This window comes from Leptodactylus fuscus, chromosome 11 (assembly GCF_031893055.1).
Source record: "Leptodactylus fuscus isolate aLepFus1 chromosome 11, aLepFus1.hap2, whole genome shotgun sequence".
NCBI lineage: Eukaryota > Metazoa > Chordata > Amphibia > Anura > Leptodactylidae > Leptodactylus > Leptodactylus fuscus.
Genome location: NC_134275.1, coordinates 77,301,849 through 77,318,857, shown reverse-complemented (window position 1 = coordinate 77,318,857; position 17,009 = coordinate 77,301,849). Strand labels below are relative to the sequence as shown.

General features: G+C 46.4%; 1 protein-coding gene across 1 annotated transcript in view; it reads left to right on the top strand.

The window, feature by feature from the left end:
• Positions 1 to 629: 629 nt before the first annotated feature.
• LOC142184801 (H-2 class II histocompatibility antigen, E-S beta chain-like) overlaps positions 630 to 17,009 on the top strand; it is a 43,987-nt gene continuing 27,607 nt past the window's right edge. The window contains exon 1 of the mRNA XM_075259888.1: positions 630 to 802. Coding sequence (XP_075115989.1) covers positions 709 to 802 — 94 coding nt within the window. The 5' untranslated portion in view covers positions 630 to 708. The remainder of the gene's footprint in view (positions 803 to 17,009) is intronic.

Below are 17,009 nucleotides of genomic sequence, written 5' to 3'. Positions count from 1 at the left end.
ATATTACAACGTTTCTTACATTCACCTGGGCTATTCACTTCTGACAAGTGGTTTTATAATTGGAGAATTGCACTTTATAGGGGTTGTCTCATCAAGAGAACTCTTGTTCATATAACCTATTGTAATACATAGACACAGGCAGAGCTGAAATATGTGTGTAAAGAAAACATGGTAATTAATTGTAAAAATGTTTTGTGTGTGTGTTTCTTTTTCAAAGTTTTTTTCACATTATCAATCAGGCAAGTGGTTATTTTAGAAAATCTGACCTTACACTCTTTCACTAGTTTCACACTAGCGTTTGGCTTTCCATTCTTTGGGTCCACTTGGGGACTCGAAAAAGCTAATCTGCTTAAAAAGCAGTTACCTGTGGAAACCTATAGACTATACTGGGGTCCACTAAGTTTCCACCCAAAAAATGCAGAGAAATGTACTGCAGGCTTGCAGGACTTTTCTCTCCATATTTTTAAAGCAGGTTCAGGGATGGAATCCCAGAACGTATAGGGAGCACTAGTGTGAACCCAGCCTTACATTAGTAAGCTGCACTTCTCTGAGGAGTTCTCCCTGGTAACAAGTGATGGCTGTGAGAATTGTAGTCATTGGTTGTTTCCTCCTGTAGAGTCCTGCACATGTAGAGAAGTAACAGGGCTCAGTAATAGATTGTATTATACTATTCAGGGCGAGTGTTGGGACAGACTCTTCTCCAGGATAATGGGGGCTCTCGGTGTTCCTGAGACATTTGTGTCCCTGCTCTTCTGCTTCTCACTTCTGACCTCTGACCTCACCCTGTGTGACGGCTCCTCAGGTAAGTGGATTATTACTGGAGATGGAAGATAGTCACAGAATACAGAAATATAGATACTGTCCTGACACATTATTAGGATACAGCATCAATATCTGCTGGGGGTCTGACAGATGGGATTCTCGTAATCCTAAGTGCTCCAACATAAAGTGAACAGAGTTGGAACTATCTGTACAGTGCCTGGCCAGGAGAAGCATTGTGCCTCTGTCCTTACCAGACACAAAGGTCGTGTGCACCATATACATAAAGCCGATGTCATTTTTTTGTATGTTTTCCTTCTCTTTGCATTCTAGGATACAATCTAGTTTACAGTAGTCATTTACTAATTGTATTGCATGCAGAAATTACTTTCCACACTAATGTCAGCTCACCTTATCTAAAGAACTTTCACTTTCTAAATGAATAATTACAAAATGTTCCAGAAAAGTTTCAAAAACAGCGTCAGGCTAGGTTCACAACTCCACCAAAGGAAAATTGGAGGAGAGAGAAGTTCAGCACAGAGGACTGAAACCGACATCCACAGATAACCACAATATTAGGAGGGCCCAGACAACAGAGACATGTGCGCAGTGAACCTACCTTAGGCTCCATTCACACGGAGTAACGCCAGGCGTTTTTTGTGTGTATTTTGTGTGTATTTTTACAGCCGTAAAAGCAGTCTCCATTGAGTTCTATAGTAAAATGCTGGCGTTTTTTTACGTCCGTAATTTTACATCCGTAATTTTACATCCGTAAAATTACGGACGTAAAAATACAGGCGTATTTTACTATAGAACTCAATGGAGACTGCTTTTTATGGCTGTAAAAATACACACAAAAAACGCCTGGTGTTACTCCGTGTGAATCGAGCCTTAAGTTTCTAAATGGATTTAAGCTGACCAGTGTTTTCTAGACAGAAACTTAACCACCTCAGTACTGGGCCAATTTGTGCTCCAGGACCAGACACATTTTAGGTTTATTTTGTATGTGCGGTTTTGAGGGCTGTAACATTTTTCTCGTATGTCTCATTCTACTAATTTTTGCATCTTTTTTCGGGGACACATGGGCCTTTATTTTTATGTTGTTTTTATTTTCGAATGTGTTTTAATTTTTTTTTATATCCGGGAAAATATAAAGATAATAGGAGGGAAATTGTGTCTGGTTTTCACTTTTCTTTTTTTTTTTTTTTTTTAATTTAATAACACAAAGTGCAACTGAAAAACTTTATAAAATAGTTCTCCCTCTCCATTACTGTAATTTTTATTTTGTACGGTGTTGTCGGGGTGGGGGTATAACCTTTAATAACGGTGTTTTATTGGCGTATTATTTTACTTATTTTTTAATTATTTTATTTACATTTTTTTTGGACTTTTTTATTAATTTTTTTTAAAAAAAATTTTTTGTTTTCAGATGGTGTCCCCATAAGGTCATAAGAGACACTTTTTTTTGTATTAGAGACTGATTTCCTCTGAAACTGGGGCTGGTACATTTAGCCTCCTGCACGCTGTATTCACGGTTTACAGAGCTGATCTGGGTCCTGTAGGATCCAGCAGCTCTTGCATGACACTGAGCCCAGCAGATCACGTGACGGTGTGGTGGAGCCCATAGCAGTGTATACAGTGGTCATTGAGTGCTGTATACACAGGGGCTCCCAGTATCAGCAATTGCTCGATCTCCGTGTAGCTGCTGTGTTCTGGCAGGATGTACTGGCACGTCCTGTCAGAACAAGGCAACCACTATCCGGATGTAAATCGTGTATGGGCGGTCCAGAAGTGGTTAAGATGAGTTTTTCCAACCATAATGTTTCCAACCATAATGTTTCCAACCATAATGTTTTATTGATTTCAATGGGAGCCGTCTTTTTGGTCAGGATTTTGAGGCCATAATCGCCTCAAAACCCTGACTAAAAAGACAGCTCCCATTGAAATCAATGGGAGCCACTCAGGAGCTTATTCCGGGAGCCGTTTCTTCCGGAAAAAAAGAAGAAAGATATTCATTCTTCAGGCCGAGTTGCCTCGCGATTCAGCCTGAAGACACTCCCTCCTCCGGACTAGGACCTAGGACTGGGCCTAACCCGGAATGGAGCGTGCAGCTGGATGCTGATGCAGTGCACCGGCTTTCAGTCACGGCTACCTGGATTTTTGGACCGAAACCTGAGGCGGCCTCAATCTCAGGTTCCGGTCCAAAAAAACCCCATCTGAACTTACCTTTAGGGTAAGTTCACACAGAGTTTTTTGGTCAAGATTTTGAGGCCGTATCCGCCTCAAAATCTTGACCAAAAAGACAACTTCCATTGAAATCAAAAGAAGCGAGATGCTCATTCTTTCAGGCAGTTTCGCCTCGCAATTCGACCTGAAGACACTCCCTCCTCCCAACTATGCCCATTCATTGGGCCTAATCCGGAGCGGTGTGCGTGACTGGATATTCAGTCCTGGCTACCCGGTTTTTGGTCTGGATCTTGAGGCGTCCTGTGCCTCAGGTTCTGGATCAAAAAACCCCGTGTGAACTTACCCTTTGTGTCCCCTTATGCAAAAATGTCCGAACGATTAAAATCTAAAAATATTTATTCCATATGGTGAACATTGTAGCAGGGAAAAAATTTAAAATAGCCAAGTGGCTGTTTTTTCAACTTTTTTTGCCTCCCACTTCAATGGGAGCGCGTGTAAAGCTGTCTTTACGTGCGCTCCCATTGAAGTGAATGGCATGTGTTTTGAAGCGCTCATTTTTTTGGGTCTAAATGAGCGGCGCGCTTACGCTGTGTGTAGGGGCCCTTATATGAATTCAGCGCACTGTCAGCTTTCCCGATCTGTGCCCCGGTAGCTCGTCACCGTAAGAAGGGCGTTCCAGACAATCAGTCAGGAACGTCCTTCTTCACAGCAGCGCCTATAGCGCTGTACAGTGAGAATGGGGAGGAACGCCCCCCCCCCCCCTCCAGTCTATGGACGAGCACTATCAGGAGGGAAGGGGACGTTCCTCCCCATTCTCACTGCACAGCGCTATAGGCGCTGCTGTGAAGAAGGACGTTCCTGACTGCCTGTCCGGAACGCCCTTCTGACAGTGAAGAGTTACAGTACCGGCACCACTGGCTCTCGTTAGAGGTGCAGCCCTGTGTGAAGGGCCAAAACAGTGTAAACACCCTCAAAATTACTCCATTTAATATTAGATTAGAACCCCCCCCCCCCCCAGGTGTTAAATAAAGGACATATAAAAGATATTGGTCCTTTTTTTCCAGACTTTTCAATGAATTTGGTGGAAAAAAAATTGAAAATGACATTTTTCCCCAAATATGTGAATTCAGGTGACTATTAGAGATGAGCGAACGCCATTCGAGGTATTCGTTCACAATCGAATACAAGGCCGCATACGCAGTAAAAATTTGTGTCCCCTCCCACCTTCCCTGGCGCTTTTTAGGCACCAATAACTGTGCAGGGGAGGTGGGACAGGAACTACGACAACGGAGGCAGTGAAAAAAATTGAAAAAACCCATTGGCTGCCGAAAACATGTGACCTCCCATTCATAAGAATAGTGTCAGCCATCTTTGTCTCATTCTTGTTTTGGAGTGATAGGGAGAGTGTGGTGTCAGACTGTCAGTGCGATACAGGGCTGTGGTTAGGCAGGAATTGTCAATAATAACAGCTCAGAGCTCAATAATCGCTAGCTAGCAAATCATACAGCAGCGTAGCAGCAGGGGACGTGGGCGAGGACATGCATACCAAACTGTATATCCATCCCACAGTCCAGCTACTGGAGAGATTCAGTCAGCAAACAATTTACTCTTCCCCATCCTCCTCCTCCTCCTCCTACAACCCCAGCCCCTAATTCTGCATGTGAATTTTTTTTTTTTTTTTTTAATATAAAAAAATAAAAAAAATATTTCCATTATCTCCCCCCAGGGGGTTGCAACTCAATTTTTTAGGGATCCAGCCCAAGGGCCTGAAAATTAATTTTTTAGAGGTCACCCCAAGGGCCAAAAAATGAAACACTGCTGCTGCATGGCTCTAGTCACCAAAAGGGCATAAACACTGCTTTTTAAAGGCTCTATTCACGCCAAGGGCCAAAAACACTGCTGTTGCAAGGCTCTGCTCACTCCAAGGGCCAAAAACCCTGCTGGTGAAAGGCTCTACTCACTCCAAGGGGCAAAAACACTGCTGGTACAAGGCTCTACTCACTCCAAGGGGCAAAAACACTGCTGGTGCAAGGCTCACTCACTCCAAAGGCCAAAAACCCTGCTGGTGCAAGGCTCACTCACTCCAAGGGCCAAAAACACTGCTTTCTAAAGACTCTACTCATGCCAAGGGCCAAAAGCACTGTAGTTTAAAGGCTCCACTCAAACTAAGGGCCAACAACACTGCTTTCTAAAGGCTCAACTCACCCAAAGGACCAACAAATCTCTGCTGGTACAAGGCTGAACTAAGTTAAAGGGCCTAAAACTCTGCAGGTAGAGGCTGAAGTCACCTGAAGGGCCTCAGTCTCTGCTGGAGCTCAGCTTAAGGGCCTGTAACTTAATTTGGAAGGGCTCATGTTAAGGGCCATAAAAGTGAATTTTGGAAGGTCTCACCACATCACACACATCCACAATGACAGGTCAGGGGGGGACTGAAGGATTTCCCATTGCCTATTCCATCTGTGGTTGTCATGGTTTAAAGGGGGGCTTGTTAATGTTTGTTGAGCTTACATTGGGGTTTGTGTCCATCCATTTGGGGAGTAAAGAAGGTTTCCAGGTATTTTCCCAGTTTGATAGAGGGTTTTTGGAATGTGGAAAGTGTGTAGTTGTTAGGCTGTGACAGTGGGGTAATAGAGGGTCTTTGGTGTGTTAGATGCCCCCAGACATGCGCCCCCTGCTGTCCCAGTTGCATTGCAGAGGTGTTGGCATCATTTCCTGGGGTGTCATAGTGGACTTGGTGACTCTCCTGAGACGAATGGTGGGATCCCCTGAAACGAAGAATTTTCTCCCATAGACTATAATGGGGTTCCATATTCCTTCCAATAGTCCAATATTGAGCGGCTATTTGTAACGAATAACGAACATCAAATATTTTACTGTTCGCTCATCTCTAGTGACTATAAAATGTGGTGACTGCTACTTGAGAAACACACCTGATAATATATGAAGCAACTTATGCTGTTTTCATAGATGCCAATGTAGGTGCATCCCTTACTTGCTGGGCCTACAGCAGAGCCTGCAATGAATGGTGTGTAAACTGGCTTCTGGAGGCAAAATTCTCCATAGCTGCTATGCTGACACCGTACTATCATTACAGGTTTTGTGAACTGACAAAAGAACTATGGGAGACAAATTAGCCCCCGCACCTCTTCTATTTACATTTAGAATTCTTCTTATTAGACAATATGTTTTTTTTAAAAATCCAATAAACCTAACTTGTGCTAAAAGTTTTATTGATGTGAAATATGTAAACATTACTAAACAAGTTATAGAACAAACTAAAACAAACTAAAACAAATTTAACATTTTCCAGATGTGTGGTATTCTTGATGGATAAAGTAGAACATTAGGAAGGGAGCCTGGTTTCCATGTTGCTTGTAAATCACAAAGTCTTTGTACATTGCCAGTTGTAGCGGCTAGAGGGACCTTTTTTTTTATACGGGCATCTTGATTTGGCCAAGATCAGATCTGGCCTAAACACCTCATCATTTAAGTCAACTGCGCCTATGAATTTATTGTAGTCTACCAAACACACTGCTTTTTCTGTTTCTATGTGTAACTGCTACTCGGACTGTTGTATCAGCATAGATGGAGCTGAACAGGAAGATATTTCTTATGTCCCTGTATTTTATTGCCAGCAGTTGTGAGCTAGGCATGAAGACTCTCCCCATTTCAGGCACGTATTTACAAGTCTCACTGGAAAGCCCTTCCAATTGGATCCTATCATTCCACAAATCACTGTGCCCTCCATGTACAGATGCTTAAAGGGGCTTTATCAATGGTAAAAGTCATTTGTAACTAAGCACATACTTGCACAGCCTTTTATTCCTTACATACCTTTTATATGTAAATTGCCTTAGTAGTTTTCGAATCAGCCCATTTTTATTCATATGCTAATTAGCCTCCAGAAAGCACTGTCTGCTGTGTGTGAGACAATAAAAAGTCTATACACCGAGCTGATCTTAGTGGTGGATAAGTGGCTGTGCCAGATGATATCAGGTATAGAGAGCAGCAGTTCTTATTTCAACACAAACTGGGAAGTAAAAAACTAATATTCAGACCAATAGGATTTCCTTTTGCAAAGATAAACCTGGGATAAGAACCTGCACTTAAACCGTGAAGCTTGAATAAAAAATCATTTATTGAAGACAAATTTTGACACACACCTTTTAAACCCCCATCATGTGTGATGTTACTGTATAAGGAGGCCACATCAAGGGTGGCCCAATGATAATTAGGATGCCATTTGATGGGGAGTAGTGTGTTAATAAGCTCTGTGGAGTCCTTGATGTAAGATTTTAAAGTTACCACATACTTTTGGAGGTGGGTATCTCTATAGTGGGAAAGATTTCTGGTGATGGAATTAATCCCAGATAACCTGGTGGGTTCACGGGGTCTTTGTGGACCTTGGGCAGATGGTAAAACAAACTCATTGTAGATAAGTACTCATTTTCTTTTTTTTTTTTTAGAAAGAATACCATCAGAATAAGCTGTATTGTAAATATTCATTCAAATAAAGACATGTAGGATCAGATTCAAGTTTGAAGTAATAATTGGTATCTGCTAGAATTTTATGGGCTTCCTTACAATAACACTCCCTGTTCTGCACAACATCTCCTCCCCCTTTGTCTGCATTTCTTATTCTGATGTCTGGACTGTTCTTAAGGGAGTTAAGTGCTTTCTTTTCGTCAAAACATAAATTTGAGGGAACTTCACTTTGGTGAGTTTTCTAAATTAATTTGCAACTAGCCCTTAGTATACAGCATGACTCTACACCTACCAACTTGTGTGGAACAAAGGGCATTATCATTGAAATGTAAGAATCTCAATAATGTGTCATAGCAAACGGACCATCACAGCAGAAGATACTGGCATGTGGTAAATGGGGTTGGTAGACCGGTAGGACATCAGCTCAGATTTGTGAGTCCCATACTAAAGGTCAGGTTTAGAAACGGTTTCATTTCTGGCACAGTTGTGGGTTTCCAGTGTCTGAGTCTGGTATAGCAGGAGGAAGGTTTGTTCGCCAGATGCTGTTCTGTGTATATGTTTATTTGGAGCACTTCATCCTACAGCAGTTGCTCAGTTATAAAAAGTTTAAAAAAAAAGTCAAAAGTCTGTTGGTGCATTTACAGCAGCTTGTGGCGTAAAGGGTGTATAGCAGGTGTGTATGTTGCAGAACTTGACCAAACTGGGTAGATTATTTCCGATGGGGCACTTTGCATAGGAGTCTGGGGTGTTTGGTCCGACTGTATGTACAAACTCTCACTAGTGATCTCAGTAGCTGTGCTGGCTTGGCTGCTAGAGGTCCCTGACATGTGTGTGCTGGTGTATAGACACTGCTCACTACAGCTAACATATCTCTGCTGCCTTCTCTGTAATTTTTGCAGCCTTTTCTGCTGGGATTTTATCATCTGAATAACTGTTTTAACTTGCAGTTAAAGGGGTATTCCCATAACTCTTGTTCTGCAGCCTGCAGGGCTCTGTGTTCTCTTCACTTCCTGGTTTACTTGGCACATTGGCATACCTCCCAACCGTCCCGATTTCCGCGGGACAGTCCCGATTTGGGTGACATGTCCCGCGGTCCCGGTTGGAGGGAGGTATGTCCCGATTTCCACTTCCGAACACACATGCGGCTGAAGGAAGGAGCTGACACAGGTCAGCTCCTCGCTTCGCCGCTGCCCGCCTCTCTCCCTGACACATGCGGCTGAAGCTGCTCGCGTGCTCGCTTCGCCGCTGCGTCTCTCTCTCTCGCTGACACATGCGGCTGAAGCGAGGAGCTGACCTGTGTCAGCTCCTCGCTTCAACGCTGCTGCCGGCTCCTGTCTTGTACATCGCGTCTACAAGCCAGGAGCCGGTGGCAACGTTGAAGCGAGGAGCTGACACAGGTCAGCTCCTCGCTTCAGCCGCATGTGTTTCAGCGAGAGAGAGAGACGCAGCGGCGAAGCGAGCACGCGAGCAGCTTCAGCCGCGTGTGTCAGGGAGAGAGGCGGGCAGCGGCGAAGCGAGGAGCTGACCTGTGTCAGCTCCTTCCTTCAGCCGCATGTGTCAGCGAGAGAGGCGGGCAGAGAGCGGCGAGGGAGCGGAGGAGAAGGTAAGTTTAATGTGGAGGTGGAACGTGAATCTGGGGGCAGATGAAGGAGAGGACGGCATGACATTGGGGCAGAGATGGGGGACATGAATCTGAGGGCAGAGATGGGGGACATGAATCTGGGGGCAGAGATGGGGGACATGAATCTGGGGGCAGAGATGGAGAGGACATGAATTTGGGGGCAGAGATGGAGGGACATGAATCTGGGGGCAGAGATGGAGGGACATGAATCTGGGGGCAGAGATGTTGGACATGAATCTGGGGGCAGAGATGTGGGACATGAATCTGGGGGCAGAGATGTGGGGACATGAATCTGGGGGCAGAGATGGAGAGGACATGAATCTGGGGGCAGAGATGGGGGGACATGAATCTGGGGGCAGAGATGGAGGGACAGGAATCTGGGGGCAGAGATGTGGGACATGAATGTGGGGGCAGAGATGTGGGGACATGAATCTGGGGGCAGAGATGGAGGGACAGGAATCTGGGGGCAGAGATGTGGGACATGAATCTGGGGGCAGAGATGTGGGGACATGAATCTGGGGGCAGAGATGGAGGGACATGAATCTGGGGGCAGAGATGGGGGACATGAATCTGGGGGCAGAGATGGAGGGACAGGAATCTGGGGGCAGAGATGTGGGACATGAATCTGGGGGCAGAGATGGGGGGACATGAATCTGAGGGCATAGATGGGGGGACATGAATCTGGGGGCAGAGATGGAGAGGACATGAATCTGGGGGCAGAGATGGAGGGACATGAATCTGGGGGCAGAGATGTGGGACATGAATCTGGGGGCAGAGATGGGGGGACATGAATCTGAGGGCATAGATGGGGGGACATGAATCTGGGGGCAGAGATGGAGAGGACATGAATCTGGGGGCAGAGATGGAGGGACATGAATCTGGGGGCAGAGATGTGGGACATGAATCTGGGGGCAGAGATGGAGGGACATGAATCTGGGGGCAGAGATGGAGGGGACATGAATCTGGGGGCAGAGATGGAGGGGACATGAATCTGGGGGCAGAGATGGAGGGGACATGAATCTGGGGGCAGAGATGGAGGGGACATGAATCTGGGGGCAGAGATGGAGGGGACATGAATCTGGGGGCAGAGATGGAGGGACATGAATCTGGGGGCAGAGATGGAAGAGGGACATGAAACTGGGGGCAGATGAAGGGTGTATATGAAACTGGGGGAGAGATAGAGGGGGGACATATAATTTATGGGTGACTGTAGGAGGATTATACTGTGTGCGGGCACATGAAAAATTAACGAGTGGGCGGAGTCAACACAAAAGTGGGTGGGGCTAAATTTGCCGCGGCGCGCACAGTAATCAGTGAAGTAAAATGACCAGAGAAAACAGCCCAGACTAAAGGAGTACTTGTGTTGCTGTTACGCCACCCACCAGTGCAAGTACTAACAATAACAAAGTGGGCGGCAGCAGTAGCACCACTCTGATCTACCAATAGTTGCAGGTTGTTGTACTTCCTTAGTATAAAGTTGAAGTTTTTTTTATTACTTTTCTCATCCATCTCAGTTGCAGCAGTGAAACAGAAATGTTGAGACAGGGTTCTGTGTGTTCCACAATTTCTTCCTCTGCTGTTGTAATGTATGTAATGTGTTATTTACCCTGTTGCCTATCTGCACTATCAACCATTTTGGATGAGAACAGATAGTGTTTTTTTAGATGTAGAAGAAGCGAGGTGTAAGACATGACTTTTGTTGGTGGTGGAGTTCATTGAAGCAGGGGGTGTACTTTGGTAGTTATGCTTGAATGGGTATTTAAAGGTGACTACCAGTGTCCAGCTGGCGGCATTTCCGCAGGGAAACCGTTTTTTTTTCGGCTGGACACAAAGTCCTGCATGTCCGACTGCATGTCAAAATGAATGGGTTTTAAAGCTGACTGCCGGGAAGCTGTCTTCTGTCCAGTTTCTCAGGGCTGAGGATGGAAACCCTGCAGAGTGGCACAGGTTGGACATCAGGCGCAAGTGAGAACACCCCCATAGTGGTTTAAATGTGTTTGGCAACTGATGGGATGCACTCAGTTTCAATAGAGGATGCCTAGCCGCCAATATTTCTCTAGAAAAGCTGTCCCTGCTTAATATGTGGGCCTCTTCTTGGATTTGTCCATGTGAGAAAAGGTGCATGCTCCCGCCAGCATGTGGAGCAGGGACAATATATAGCTTTCATGGCTCACGGGTCAATGTTTTGAGCAGTCACAGACCAGGAGCTGGACGCTACTAATGAATATGGGGGGGGGGGGGAGTGTGCAGCACTACTCCTATACAAGCTAAAGCAGTGGTTCCAGTGAACTACTATTACTAGAGATGAGCGAGTACTGACATATTCGATATTCGTTTAGAGTAGACTCTCAATATTCGACTATTCGACTGAATATCGAATCCCATTATAGTCTATGGGAAAAAAAATGCTCGTTTCAGGGGAAACCACAATTCGACTAAGGAGATTCACCAAGTCCACAATGAGACCTCAGGAAATGATGCCAACTAGAGATGAGCAAACAGTAAAATATTCGATGTTCGTTATTCATTTCGAATAGCCCCTCAATATTGGACTATTCGAACGAATATTGAACCCCATTATAGTCTATGGGAGAAAATGCTTAGTTTCAGGGGATCCCACCATTCCACTCAGGAGAGTCACCAAGTCCACTATGACACCCCAGCAAATGATGCCAACACCTCTGCAATGCAACTGGGACAGCAGGGGAAGCAAGTCTGTGGGTATCTAACAAGGCCAAGTACCTGTATTACGCCACTATCTCGTCGGGATCCCTGTCAGCTTGCGATATGCGGGAGCTGACTTTTTCCTATAGGAATGCATTGACCAACATTGATTGGCCGAATGCCATACAGACTACAGCATTCGGTCAATCAACACTGGTTCTGCCGGAGGAGGCGGAGTCTAAGATCGGTCCACAGCAGTCTCCATTCTGGTCTGATCTCAGATGCAGCAGTGTTGAGCACACAGCTCTGCTACACCTGAGATGTAGCAGGCCTGGCCGTGCGCTGAGCTCTACTACACCCGAGATGTAGCAGAGCTGAATGTGCGCTGAGCTCTGCTACACCAGAGATGTAGCAGAGATGAGTGCCGTAGGAGGCGGAGTCTAAGATCGGTCCACAGTCCGATCTCAGATGTAGCAGTTTTGAGTGCACAGCTCTGCTACATCTCAGGTGTATCTCAGCATTCGGTCAATCAACACTGGTTCTGCCGGAGGAGGCGGAGTCTAAGATCGGTCCACAGCAGTCTCCATTCTGGTCTGATCTCAGATGAAGCAGTGTTGAGCACACAGCTCTGCTACACCTGAGATGTAGCAGGCCTGGCCGTGCGCTGAGCTCTGCTACACCAGAGATGTAGCAGAGCTGAGTGTGTGCTGAGCTCTGCTACACCAGAGATGTAGCAGAGCTGAGTGTGTGCTGAGCTCTGCTACACCCGAGACGTAGCAGAGCTGAGTGTGCGCTGAGCTCTGCTACACCAGAGATGCATCTCAGTGCACGGCCAGCTCTGCTACACCTGTGCGCTCAACACTGCTACATCTGAGATCGGACCAGAATGGAGACTGCTGTGGACCGATCTTAGACTCCACCTCCTCCGGCAGAACCAGCGTTGATTGGCCGAATGCTGTACTCTGTATGGCATTCGGCCAATCAATGCTGGTCAATGCATTCCTATGGGAAAAAGTCAGCTCCTGCATATCGCAAGCTGACAGGGATCCCGACCAGATAGAGCCCCAAAGAGCTGAGTGAGTAACATTCCCACCTAAATAAAGGTAATCCCTGGCTAACCCTGCCTGTACATCTATCCTTGTCTCACAGTCACATAGTTCACAGTCTCATATGACCTGAATCTGAAATCGACCATTCGTATAAAGTGGAGGTCACCTGATTTAACCAGACAATTACTTTTTCTGATTTTTTTCTCGATGCCTCCGTTGTTGTAGTTGCTGTCCCACCTCCCCTGCGCAGTTATTGGTGCAAAAAAAGCACCAGGGAAGGTGGGAGGGGATACGAATTTTTAGTGCGTTTGCCTTGTGGTATTCGATTGTAATTGAATACCTCAAACGGTCTGATATTCGATCGAATATCAATATGATCGAACGCCGTTCGCTCATCTCTAATGTCAACACCTCTGGAATGCAACTGAGACAGCAGGGGAAACATGTCTGGGGGCATCTAACAAGCCCAAGTCCCTCTATTACCCCACTATCACAGCCTAACAACTACACACTTTCCAAACTCAATAGAACCTCTATGACAGTGGAAAAATACCTGGAAACCTTCTTTCCTCCACAATAGTATGGGCAGAAACACAAATTTAAAGCTAAAGAAACATTACCAAGCACCCCTTTAAATCACGCTGCCCATGACAATCACAAATGGAATAGGCAATGGGAAATTCAACAGTACCCCCCTGACCTATCATTGTGGATGTGTGTGATGTGGTAAGACCTTCCAAAATTACTTTTCTGGCCCTTAAAGGGGTTGTCCCATCACAAGGATCCTCTCTATACTGCTTGTTAATGTGGATGTAAGACTTTTCCTAAATACATTGCTTCAGCAAAACTGCTTTGTTTGTCCACTATCTTACTTTATTCATTTCATTGTGGCCACAGCCCTGACCTAGCTGCTCCTGAGTCAAGTGATGTATCTGCTGCTCTCAGGGGGGAGGGGGGAGGGGCTAAGTGCAGGGAGCGAGCCTGTGTATCTAGCTATTCCTGTGTCTGCACCATGTGACCTAGGTCCTGCACTCAGATAGAGGAGCTGCTTTCATTTCTTCTGTTCTCCCAGTTATCAGGCTAGCTAATACAATTGTGTTCATTATGGCAGAGACAGGCAGTCTCTGTATGTAACACAGAATGGAGTTGCTGCTGCCTGTACTTCATAGTCCAATGTGGGTGGGCGGAGCTACACACAAATTTGGGGGCGGAGCTAAACGGCAGGTTGCCTGTGAAACCCTGCCCACCAAATGATGCAAGAAACCAGGAAGAAAGAAGATTTTACAAGAGTGAAGACTGCTGAGTATGTGAGGTGGGAATACCCCTTTAACGTGAGCCCTTCCAAATTAAGTTCCAGGCCCTTAAGCTGAGCTACCAGCAGAGATTGAGGCCCTTCAGGTGACTTCAGCCTCTACCTGCAGAGTTTTTTGCCCTTGGGGTGAGTTGAGCCTTTAAACAGTAGATTTAGTTTTTGACCCTTGGAGTGGCCCTCCCCTCTACCAGAATGAAAGACGATATGTTATTTTTATATCGGAGGTCGAGGATTGCAAAAATCCAGTATTGGTTGCTCTCCAGGATTTTGACAATGCGTTTGTCACTGGAAAAGCAGCCCAACGTGAAGTCAGCCATGTGTGCCAGTGTGTTAGTTGGCATGACTTCGCTGCCCCCACCGGAAGGGTCACTGTCCATTTCCTCCTCCCCTTCACCCCATCCACGCTGAAGTAATGGGACGCGCTGCACTTCCCCGCTAGCCTCGTGTGTGACAATCATCTGCCACTTCGTCCTCCTCCTCCTCTTTCTTCATCATTACAGGCTGTGAAGCAGACAGGAGTGTGCCATGACTATCCTGCTGGGATGTGTCTGCTCCTATCCCCGACTCCTCAGCGTCCAATGCGTTATCCCTGATGGCGATGAGGGATTCTCGCATCACACACAGGAGGGGTATTGTGACACTCACAATTGCGTCGTCACAGGTGACCCTCTTGGTGGACTCCTCAAAGACATGCAAGATCTCGCATAATTCTGCCATCCATGGCCACTCATGGTGCAGAAACTGCGGAAGCTGACTCTGAAGAACCCTTGGGTTTTGTAGATGGTACTCCATCAAGGGTCTCTGCTGCTCACACACCCTGCTCAACATGTGGTACGTCGAGTTCCAGCATGTGGGGACGTCACACAACAGCCGGTGTTTGGGCAGATGCAGGCGTTACTGGAGGCTTCGGAGGCTAGCAGCGGCTACTGTCGACTTACGAAAGTGGGTGCACAAGCAACGCACTTTCACCAGTAGCTCGGGTAAATTGGGGTATGCTTTTAAACACCATTGCACTACTAAATTGAAAACGTGGGCCAGGCATGGAACGTGTTGGAGGCTGGCAAGCTCCAGAGCCGCTACCAGGTTCCAGCCGTTATCAGACACGACCATGCCTGGGCCCAGATGCAGCAGCGCAAACCACATTGCCGTCTCATCAAGGAGGGCATCCCTCACCTTGGAGGCAGTGTGCTGTCTGTCCCCCAAGCTGATGAGCTTCAGCACAGCCTCCTGACGTCTCCCCACGCCAGTGATGCAGCGTTTCCAGCTCGCAGCTGAAGTTGATGTTATGGCCGAGGAGGTGGTGGAGGAGGAGGAGGGTGGTGGTTCAGAGCCCCTGCCAGGAATGTTGGGCGGGGAGAGGAGGTAGGCTGCCCCACTTTGCGACCCGGTCCCAGCCTCCACTACATTCACCCAGTGTGCCGTGGGTGATATGTAGCGTTCCTGTCCCCATGCACGCACGTGTCGATGGTCAAGTGGACTTTAGTGCAAAGTGCGGAACTAAGGGCACGCCTGATGTTACGCGACACGAGCTGGTGCAAGGCGGGGACGGCACACTGGGAAAAATAGTGACGGCTAGGGACGGCATAACAAGGTGCCACAGCTGCCATCAGGTCACAGAAGGCCTGAGTCTCCACAAACCTGACCGGCAACATCTCCAGGGCCAGCAGTTTGGAAATGTGCCCGTTTAAGGCTTGTGCATGTGGGTGGGTTGTGCTATACTTTTGCCTGCGCTCAAACGCCTGGGAGATGGTGGGTTGCTAGAAAGAGGCGCATGATGGTGCAGGAGAAGGAGCAGAGGCAGGAAAAGGGGAGGATGAGGGTGAAGTCCCCAAAGTGACAGAGGCAGATGTGGAGGTTTCCTGGCTGGTGGTCTGGACTGCAGCAACAGCACTGGACACAGTGGAAGAGGCAGTGGCGGCTTGTCCTGCATTTGCTCTCTCCCACTGAGCCCAGGGCTTGCCTTCCAAATGACCGCGCATGCCTGAGGTGGTAAGGTTGCTCTTTTCAGAGCCCCTATACAGCTTTCTTATTAGCCCTATGGGACAGGTATACAGAGTATACCACTGGTGGAGAATTTGAGCCATAAAAAGGGCTTTTGTGAAAGTTTATGAGCTAAGTGTATATACTTGTGGTGTATATACAGGGCCATTCACACAGAGTAACGTAGCCGTTTTTTGTGCTTATTTTGGCACAGAGCGCTGCGTAACGGAGCATAAACGCCGCGTATATGCTGCGTTTGCGCCGTAAAACGCGTCCGCAAATAGCGTGACGCAAACGTGGCGTATACGCGGCGTTTACGCTCTGTTATGCGGCGCTCTGTGCCAAAATAAGCACAAAAAAACGCCTACGTTGCTCCATGTGAATGGCCCCTACAAGTGGTGTATATACTAGTGGTGTATATATTAGTGGTGTATATACTAGTGGTGTATATATTAGTGGTGTATATATTAGTGGTGTATATGCTAGTGGTGTATATACTAGTGGTGTATATATTAGTGGTGTATATACTAGTGGTGTATATATTAGTGGTGTATATATTAGTGGTGTATATGCTAGTGGTGTATATACTAGTGGTGTATATGCTAGTGGTGTATATACTAGTGGTGTATATACTAGTGGTGTATATACTAGTGGTGTATATATTAGTGGTGTATATACTAGTGGTGTATATACTAGTGGTGTATATATTAGTGGTGTATATACTAGTGGTGTATATACTAGTGGTGTATATACTAGTGGTGTATATATTAGTGGTGTATATACTAGTGGTGTATATACTAGTGGTGTATATACTAGTGGTGTGTATATTAGTGGTGTATATACTAGTGGTGTATACAGTATACTAGTGGTGTATATATTAGTGGTGTATATACTAGTGGTGTATATACTAGTGGTGTATATATTAGTGGTGTATATACTAGTGGTGTATATA